We start from the raw sequence: 10,308 nt of genomic DNA, 5'->3' as shown, positions 1-10,308 counted from the left end.
GAGGGGGCGCCAGGCCGCGCGGCAGCGCCCCTGGCCTGGCGCCGGCGCTCCTGGGAAGCGAGCAGGCGGCGGCGCCACAGGGGGCTTCGCCCTCCGCTCCCCGGCTCCGTCATCTCTAACGCGCTGCCCGTGCCGGGTGGGTGACGCCGCCCCCGCCCGTGACTCGGTTCCGTGCGGGTAAAGACGAGGTCCCGCGGCCTCCCGCCTCGGAGCCCCTCCGGGCGCGGCGTCGAGCGCCCGGCCCCGCCGCAGCRCTTGCTCCGCTGCCGCCTGGGCCACGCGGGCGGCCAGAACGGTCCCGTTTATTGCCGGCCGTTGCGAAGCAGGAGGCTGCGCCGCAGCCGCGGTGTCCCGGGGTTTTAGGTGTGAACCTCCGGAGTCGTGTGTTTTAGCGCGCGGGGAGCAACGAGGTCATTAGTTGTCACTAAACACATCCCCAAAACCGTGAGACAGAAAGAGGCAGATGAGGGAAGGAGCTTTGGCACKGCTGCCAGGCGGGGGAAAGGGGAGGCCTCGCCCTTCAGGCCCTGCGAGTGAGTAACGCTGAGAATCCTTCACCRAGCTGCCAGTCATAACTGGGGGGAAATCCAGCTAGGAGGGCATGCTCTGATGCTGTTACAGCGTTGGCAGGAATATCCCACCTCGGTTTCTAGCCCAGACCTCGGTGTCTGTCCAGCTCCACCGGGCACACAACGGGAGAGCAGAGCCTTCTGGCTCTCTGTTGAGGAGGAATCACATGCACGTACTATCCAAATGGTCATGACTCATGATCAGCATGCATTTGGACCTGTGTTTTCAAGGGGCTTGGTGCCACAGTCTCCACCTTTTTCTCCATTATCTAAACCAATGACAGCATTCGGCTATTTCTTGGAATATTCTTGGAAAAACAGAAGATAGAAGTGACTGAGTCAAAACAGATGTGGTTGATCTATTCTTTTTCTTTTTTTGGTTCCCTAATGGGAAAGAAGAAGGGATTGACACAAGACCCTCAATCATGATGGCTCCCTCCCCATATTAAAAATAAATAAATAAATAAATACAGTGTTTCAAATAGTGCATTTCTGAATGTGAGACTGCTAACAGTATTTGGTAAGGGAATACGTTTTCAATCTGTCAGACAGGATTGAAACATGAAAAAGAATGGGGTGGGGGAAGAAGAGGGGGAAAAAACAGGAAATACCTGTAAAGAATTTTCATGGATGGGGAGGGGGAAATTCCGTCTGTTGGGATGAAGCCAAGCATAAGAAGGACCACCAGTTACAGAAGGGAAGAAAAAGAAGAAAGAAGAAAAAAAAGTCACCCAAATCGTGAAATCTGTATTTCAACTACATCATTTTTCAAAATAACTTTAAAAATTGAAATTGCAAATACACTTGTTCAAATACAAAGCTTTTAGGATGCAAATGTTATCCATAAATATACTGTGATTCTGTAATGATCCGGATTAAGAAATGTTCTTTGTAGGTTCTTTCTGCAGCTATTTTATGAATGTTACATAAAAGCTGTTCATCCTCTCCACAAAAAGGAGAAAAGAGGGATAACGCTCATTAATAATGAGTCTAAAGGCTGCCCTAAATGCTTTAAAAACCTTTCTGCTTTTGTTTAGGAGCCATTGATTAAATCTGCACAGATAAGCCTCAACCTTCATAGTGATGATTCACACGCTGAACATTTCCCTTGTGTGAGAGGATGGATATTGTGGAAGCTTATGGCCGCTTCCCCAGCCCTGCTCCTAGAAGTCATTGGTCCGGTCATGGAGTGATGGAAGCCGAGAAGGTGGGGTGGGAGGGGGAACAAAAACAAACCGAGGAAACAAATTGTGACTATTTCAGGCTCAACCCTGATCCAAAGCAGCATAACCTAGTTATCACACACAGCCCCATTCAAGAGGACTGCATCCTGGGAAGACATATTCAGCAAAATAAGCAAAATTATGTCCTTGCGAAGACAATTAAATCTCATTGTTGAGCTACTTAAATGCAGACAGGCTGAAAACATTAAGACATGAGATAGCAAATAATATTGGAATCCGTCCATGTCTGAAGGTAAAGCTGGTAACAAGCCGAGCTGTCAGCATCATTAATAAAGTAAGGGGGGAAAAAAATCATGATCAGCTTTTAAGGGAAACAAGCAAACTACATCTGGGTAGAAAGTAACAGCAGTAGACTAGAGCTATGCATTGAGTCTCTGCAATCCAACAAATAYCTGGCTTGCCATCATGCTCTGCTTTAGCCTCCCAATACTTATTTAGGATGGATACTGCTCTCTGTGAGAGGAGAGAGCATGCTCTGGGAAAATTAGAACAGAACACTAGTGAAGAGTGAAAAATTTATTAAATATTATAATATTTAGAAGAAGGGTATTAGTTCAAGTGATTTGGCAAACAAYTCATTTTTCTCCAGCATTTCTCCCGTAATTTAGTATGCTTAAACTAAGGCAAACAAGTCATTCTGCTGCAYAAGCCAGTGTTGCAAAGGAGGAAAACTCTATTCTGTACTCCAACAGCTGTTCTTCTGTAAAGTTATTTTGGCCAAACAACATTCCAGTTTGTTTTTTCCTCACGTTCTCAGTATATTTACACAGTCAAGTACCCTCTTTACAACTGCAGGCTATTTGGAGAACTTCTGTAACAAATTAATTTTATTGGGTGTCTTAGGGAATGCCATCATGCTAAAGATATGGCTGTTTTGACTTGGACTTGGCCAAGTAAGAACGTTCTTGTAAACATATACAGCAGTATTTTTCTTTACTTCATACTCCTTCAACCCGCTGAAGTGTGGCATTAGCRGAATCAAGGCAATGCTATATATGGTACATAGTAAAATACAAATTCTACAAAATACTCAGGTGAGCTAATCACAATTTCTTGACCAAACTTATGARCACCTTTTTTGGAGGGTGTGGAGTGGGTGGGCAGTAAATGCATGGTATCACAAAAACAGAAAGTTAATCATAACAGTAACAAAACACTGAAGCCTGCCATAGAAATGCTTCAGCATGTTGCTATTTGTAAGAGCAATACTGCAGCATGCTTTGGACCATTAGAAATATTTCAGTCTCTCTTATCTCTTCATTCAAGGGAATGAAGTTTTATACTTTTTCCTCCAGCAATCTTTTTTGGGACTACCCCAAATTATCATTTTTAAATTAGTTATCAAGAGAATTGCTGAGCTCTATGAGAACATAACTTAGATAATTAAGACATGAGAGCTAACAGGAAGTTGAAAACAAAATTTTGCCTAAACTGGGTGAAATGTATTTTGTCTAGAAACAAGCATATTATTGGCACTTTCTTGTAATTTTTCATTAATCTGCACCATTTAATCCCAAGCTGCTAACAGCCTATAAAATAATCAGCACAAAACAAAAGAAACACTAATTTACTCACTTTACAATTATGTAAATTATGTAATATGTAATTATGTCTCCATGTTGAATAGAGTGTTTGTTTTCAGATAAACTTTGACAAATAAGGCTTTCATAGCCTACTACTGACTTTTACTTATTTCCTGCCATTGATCCCTTGGCTCAGGATCTAAAGCTAGTCAGCAGCATTACAACCCCGACTTTGAATCCTGCTGACAGATATTTTCTTACTGGGGATTGGATACAGTATCCAAAGTTACAATTTTAGTGTCTCCTTCCGCACTCCGACCCACGACCACCCCCAAAAATATTCCTTCATAACTGATCGGCCTAGGAAAGTGGCATACCTAACTGTTCATTTCACAAAGAAGYAAAAATTAAAATATTTCCTTGCTACTTGGACATTAGTTGTCTTTGTTTAACTTCAAGTCTCAACTTTCTTTCTGCCATCTACATGCAAGTGCAGCCTTGTAGAAAAAGGGTGACCAGAATTTGGAATATTGTCATAAAAGGCAATAAAACTGTTTTATTCCCCATCTTAAAAGAGAATTGAGAAGTAGGCTTATTTACAAGAAGGAAAGAAAGCAGAAAGTCATTCCACAGTAATATTTGTTAGCATGGTTTTACTGTAAGATAACTAGTTTTCTTATAAACCTGTCAGGTGTTTTTCCTGGCTTTGTTTTTATTAACRGTAGAATGGTTCTCAGCAACTGTAGTACTCTACTATTTGCTGAACATGCTGCCTTGATGTTAGCAGCTGATGTAGGCTTATCTGCTATTTTCATAGCTTTTAACAAACTTCTAAGCAAAAGCCAGATCCTTTCGCAGACTGCATTCCCTTTCTGGCAGTTCTTTTCGCTCACTCTTCAAAACCTTTCGTGACAAGTCACGCCAGATTCAGCCTCACAAGCTAATACATCACTGTGAAGTCCCTCGGAGACATTCACTCCTGTATCTCACCCCTACTGCTGAACGTAGCCATTAGAAACGGTGGGGAAAGCATGCATGTTCTGTAGCACTTCGGAGCGGAGCAGGCACAGGTTTACCAGCAGGAAGATTGCATGCTGCGAGGCCACATCTCCCCGCTGTGCTGGCAGGTTCACCACTCACATCCCATACCGCAGTCCCAGCTGTGTATCCGGACACAGCCTGCACCCACCTTTGCCACACGCCCCACGCTTGYAGATCCACCCGGCTTTTCAGGATGCACCCTGCCCGGGCACTTCTGAGGGCAGGCTGCAGCATCCCCTCTCTCTCAGGGTGGAAAAACGAAGTTCTTGCACTCACATACCAAGAAAGGAGAGAAAGAGGGTTTTTCTTCCTTTCTTTTCTGTCTTCCTTTCTTCTATACCTATGACTAATACAGCTCTCGGTAGTATTTCACCGTGCTACTTAGCAGGAGTTCAGTTCACTGAGCAGAGGATGCTAACTACTGATCTGCACACGCCTGAACCACAWAACTGAGTACCATTAATTCTGCCCTTGCAGTTCGTCTCAGCTGCCTGCTACGCTGTTTGAGTAGGAAAGCTTTTTTTAGCAAACTCCCTAGGATGTGTGGTWTTCTTAAGACAACCACAACTAAAGTCAGATTTTTTTCCCAGAGAGCACTTACCTAAGATTTTTATTATCGAGGAATGCTTAAAAGGGAACAARTTTTAAGTTAGATCCACGCTGACAAGGAAGTCCTGTGAGAGCTAAGGAGAAAAGAATTCTTACCAAAATCTTGGTGATGGCAACCTCCTATAACTCACCACTAGAACAGCAGTATCTTCAGCTCCACTCCTTTGTCTTTGTTCTCTAGAAATTGTCTCTATGCATCTTTCTGCTATACATATTTAGAAAGCCTGGTCCTTTTAATGTCACCAAAGCAGTCCAGAGAGGTTGTGGAGTCTCCTTCTCTGGAGATCTTCAAGGCCCACCTGGATGCAACCCTGTCTAACATGCTCTAGGTGACCCTGCTGAGCAGGGAGGTTGGACTAGCTGATCTCCAGAGGTCCCTTCCAACCTTACTGATTCTACAATTCTTCCAGGTGCTTCAGTATGGCTGAAAAAACAACTGGAATGGCTTAAGACTCCCATTGCTAGAGATAGAGAGTAATTTGCAGTTTTAAGGTGAACTTTCCTCTGAGAGATGATACTATGTTTCTTGCAAGAAAATTATGACACAGTAGACTTTACCATTCACTTTCACATTACAGGATCTAATTCTGTGAACTTGTCCATGCAGAAATCAGTCACAAAAGTGTCATCAATGTCCCAGTGACTGGAAGGTCTCTGTGAACTGGGAGGCATTTCTAGCATTTCTGGTACAAGAATCTCCTAAAACCACCATAGAGATGAAACATAATAAACAAGGCTAAAATTAGAATATCCAGACACTGAGCTGACAGTATTTTAGCAGCATTTATACCACATTCTTTAAACTTTACAGCACAGCAGTGCCTCACTGTAAGAAATTTCTACCGAACAATGATTCATGGTGCCACTGGGATAAATTCCTAATTAAGATCTTTGTTCACACTTAAAACTCGCCGTGTGAAGTTCAAAGCTATAGGGCATGCAAATGAGTCCACAAGACCATCTTTTGAGTTTTAAAAGAATTGCTCTCTCTTATGACTCTTTTTAGCCATTTTTCTAAGAAAGTTAAGCCATTAGGATTGGTAAGTCTCTGCTCAGGAGAGGGTTTCAGTTTCAATCACAGTCAGATAGACAGAAGTTTTTAAAATATTAAATGTCTACTGATTTCAGGGCACTGGGAAGAGGACAAAATTAGTACCTACAAAGCTGAAATGTGGGCAGTATTTGGAGCATAGTCATAAAATGGTTGGCCTATCAACAGGCATGTAATTTCATATTATCCATAGCATGKACTATCTCTTGCATAGCTAGTCAGCCAAAAATACGTAGACAGGGAACATGGGTTGGGGAGATTATTGCAGGGAACTGTGGAGGAAGCTGTTGTGTTGAGGTAGGGGCATAGGAGGGTGCTAAGTGTAGTGTGCATATACAAGAACAGAGGAAATCTGTGGAATAACCAGTAGCATTGCAGGGTGGGGAAAGCCATAGTGAGTACAAGTCACAATTTCATGTGACTGGATTTCATACAAGAAGGCAGATAATTTGCCCAAGCAGATTAGTTCAGAGGGTCTAGCGCCTTGGCAATTTCCCTTGATCTTTTTCAGATTTAAGCTCATTCTGAATAAATAAAATATTAACTTTATATTTCTGTCTGATCACAACAGCTTTGCTGACTGTGTATGTAAGACTCCTTGCTGAATACAGCTTTGTCTGAAGTGAAATATGGCAGTGACTATGCGCTGTAGTAGGAGGTGTGAAGCATAATTCTGACATTCAAGACTATTGGAAACAGTATGTAATTCATTGCCTTGAGATGGAAAGTGGCCATAGTTAACAAACTGAATTTGAGAAAAGAACTATGGAATCTCAGTTTCAAATCCCTTCTGGAAGGTAACATCTCCAGTCACACTCTGCTTCAGCACCAATATGGGTTGGTCKCAGGAGAAGCAGGGCCATTTTTTAAACTACCAAGATTTAGATTCCCAAAGATGTTATATGATTCATGCTGACAAGAAATGTCAGTTCCCCACAAGATCTGCCACTTCCTGTATGCTTCTTTGTGTTCCTTGGAGGTCTCCCAGATAAACACTGGGCAGGTCAGACCTGCTTAGCTTAGAAGGTCTGATGACATCATACACCGAGGTGTTGTGACTACTGTTTTTATATTTGCTTGAATTGGCAATGGCTGAAGGTACAGTTAACAGATTTCAGAATATGAAAATGATGATTAATCTGAGGGGAGTGCCCTGAAACATTGCCGCTTCATGGCAGATATAAAGCAACTTGGATTCCAGCAGCCTTTTGAAAAAGAAAATCCCATGAGTAACATTCCATGAATCACAGAAGTGCAGACCCAGGCCGTCTTAGACAATCTTTCCTTTTTCTCTAGGCCATCCAAACACTACCTTAAGGAAGCCATCATCCTAAGCCATATCACTGCCTGAAATATTTGATGAAATCAGGCACAATTGCAGCAGAATGAGGGCAGCTTGATAGCAGTGTGACGATGACCTTATTAGATAGGGCATATGGCTTTTAAAGACAGGGTCTTTTGACAACCGGTTGGAGGTGGCATAATTATGCCTTAGGAAAATGAAGAGCAACTGCAAAGATCTTTTCCATCCCCCGCTGGGTGAGCAGATTTTGCTGTAGCAATTCAAGGGGCAACTGATTTTAACCTACCCTCCAAAGATAGTATTTTATATTAAGGTAACTRTGGAGGAAACTCCTACAGTGAAGGAAATCCATGACTACACACAAACACATACACACTCTGATTCAACTCAGTTTCTCCATGGAGCCTCTACTTTYGGCTATCTTTTTGCTGTAAGCCTGTAAGATAGTCCCCGCAAACACAAAGCACACACATGCATGTATATACATATATGTGTACAAGAGCATATACCCCAAGTTCCGAAACATCATAATTTTTCAGACAATAGCTTTTTTTGATGCATATTCCGCAGTTTTCTGAAGTACAAGTGGACGGCACATGTATAAGGTAGTGCAAATAATCCTTCAGCTGCATTAGCTGATAGTACTTAGTCTATTTTCTAAAACAGATTGTGTTTCAATTTTTACATTTATCCCTTTGCCTGTCATATAGGTAAAGCTTGATGACCCTCATTAACAGTGGTGGCACAATGAATCATCATGTTGAGTGGAGAACTGTGGCTCCTTCTGATGCTGGGAAACCCAACACGATACAGCATCAGATGGACCTCTCAATGAGGGTACGACATGCAGATTCTACCCATGATGAGGTTCACGAGCATTTGGTCTTACAGGTTTTTCTTAGACAAAACCAATTTTATGTATCTTTCCTACTGTTGAGCAAAAGGATGTTCACATTAGAACATGTTGCTACACATTTAGATAAAGACGAGGACACACAGGTGGTGTAATCGCTGGTGCCAAGTGGGAGCTGCCTACAGGCTCCGCTGTTACGATTAGCTGGCTAAGTTTATCCTACGGCCAAGGGAACTGCACATCATGCTGTGTCCTGATTGAGAGGTCTGTCCGATGYAGTGTCATCTCAGGGTTCCTAGCATCAGAAGGAATGTAAGATTTAGTTGCTCATCTTTTATTCCACTCCTATCTTTGAATATTCTGATTAAATGTTGAATTATGCCTGAAGATTCAAGTGGAAATTCTTTCTTATTGAGATCTAGAAAGAACTGGCATCTATTCTGTGCGCAACAATGAGCAACCCATCGCTGAGTTCCTTCCTGATCATTTGCTCAGGAATAAGGGATTTTGAACATCACAGATGAGGTTGTAAATCCTTCACGGCAGATTCTCATGGATCTTTGGGCACCCAGAGGGATCTCTGCTTCTTGAGAGCCACTTCCATGGATGACTTGTGCAGCYGCTAGAGCCTCCTGGCTCCAGGTCTGGCTCCAGCAAATTGTCCCTATTAATAGCATTAGTGTATTTATTTCATTGGTGTATTCTTTATCAGTTCTCAGCATGGAAAGACCCCCTGGGAAATCTTCAATGGATTATGCAGTGAAAATGAACTGGGAGAAAACTATTAGAGAGAAAAAGAGTTAGATATAGGAGTGTGATGCTAATGGCAGTTATTCACATATTTCTGACCACATCTGCCTGCGAAGTGTATAACTTTTATCTTTTCATAGGCCTTCCCAGAATARCGATGACTGCAGAATGGCCTGGAAACACTTTTCTGGAGATAAACAATGGAAATAATGTAACATTAAAAATAACCCCAAAAGCAAAAAATCAGAAAAGACTTTGAAACAAAGGAAGGGTGGAGCAGGCAACCCTTTTGGAGAGATTTATACTTTGCTTAATTCGCTTATGGAACCCAGAAATGCTGGTGATGGTTGCACCAGAAATCTGTAAGCTAACTGCATGTATCTGTTATATGAAGTTATCTAAACTTTACAGAAATCAGAGACCCCATTATAAAATTTACAGAAGTAAAAATTAGGTTTTGAGTGATTTATCCTTTCGCCATTGTTTCAGCATGTGACATGACGTGAAAAAGGATATTTTGATGCAAACAGTATTTGAACCACAAAAAGTTATTTTGCAGTATAAAATGTACTTCCAAGATTTAACTCAATACTGAGTGTTATACAAATCATTTGAAAAACATTCTTGTGGTGGTAACAGCACTGCTAAGCACAGGTGGCCAAAATTTTAACCCTAGGACTTTCTGCTACTTCATGCTTTTGTTAGTATTGATGCAACTAAATGTTTTCTTTTAAATCTTTAAATGGGTATGTGGTAGATAACAAACAACATTCTAAATGGAAAAGAAAAAGATATTAGTCACAGGTTTATGTTTAATCTTGCAAGCTATGTATTGAAAAGCATATTTATTCATGACTATCACTTCCATTGATGTCAGGAAAACTGCACTCAAGTTCCCTTTTTTTTTTTTTTTTTTTTTTTTTTTTTAATGCAGGTCTCTAGGATTTAGCTCTTAGAAGGAAATAGTTCAGAGCTTATTATAATCCAACTTTTCACAAGCCTCCCTTCTGCCTTACTCCTAGCAACAGGTCTAAACAACATAAATCTTCTCAAAAAGGCTCGTATGTGATTGGCAGGCCTGGTAGGAGCTTCTGGCAGATGCTATTCTCACTATCTAATTGCATCTCCTGGTTCTACCAACCTCATGCTCTCAACAGCTATRAAATAAGTGCTTAATGTTGTCAGATTTGCTCATAAATACAACAAACAAATTACAAGGGACTGAATTTAATGAAGTGATAGAAGAACATCAGCTCCAGGCTGAAAGTGTTTAGTAGAAGGTGACTGATATTGCAGGAAAATCCATCAAACTCAGTTAGCTAGAGTGACCTTCAAGGAAGTTCTGTGGGAGATGGCTGTACAGGC

General features: G+C 41.6%; 1 protein-coding gene across 1 annotated transcript in view; it reads right to left on the bottom strand.

The window, feature by feature from the left end:
* LOC146585245 (pecanex-like protein 1) overlaps nt 1–761 on the bottom strand; it is a 50,607-nt gene extending 49,846 nt beyond the window's left edge. The window contains exon 1 of the mRNA XM_085323358.1: nt 642–761. Coding sequence (XP_085179484.1) covers nt 642–761 — 120 coding nt within the window. The remainder of the gene's footprint in view (nt 1–641) is intronic.
* Between the last annotated feature and the right edge of the window lie 9,547 nt (nt 762–10,308).

The sequence above is a fragment of the Rhea americana genome, unplaced genomic scaffold (genome assembly GCF_003343005.1).
Source record: "Rhea americana isolate MKP2758 unplaced genomic scaffold, rheAme1 scaffold_84, whole genome shotgun sequence".
NCBI lineage: Eukaryota > Metazoa > Chordata > Aves > Rheiformes > Rheidae > Rhea > Rhea americana.
Note: the sequence above shows the minus strand (reverse complement) of the source record. Positions and strands in the feature narration are given on the sequence as shown.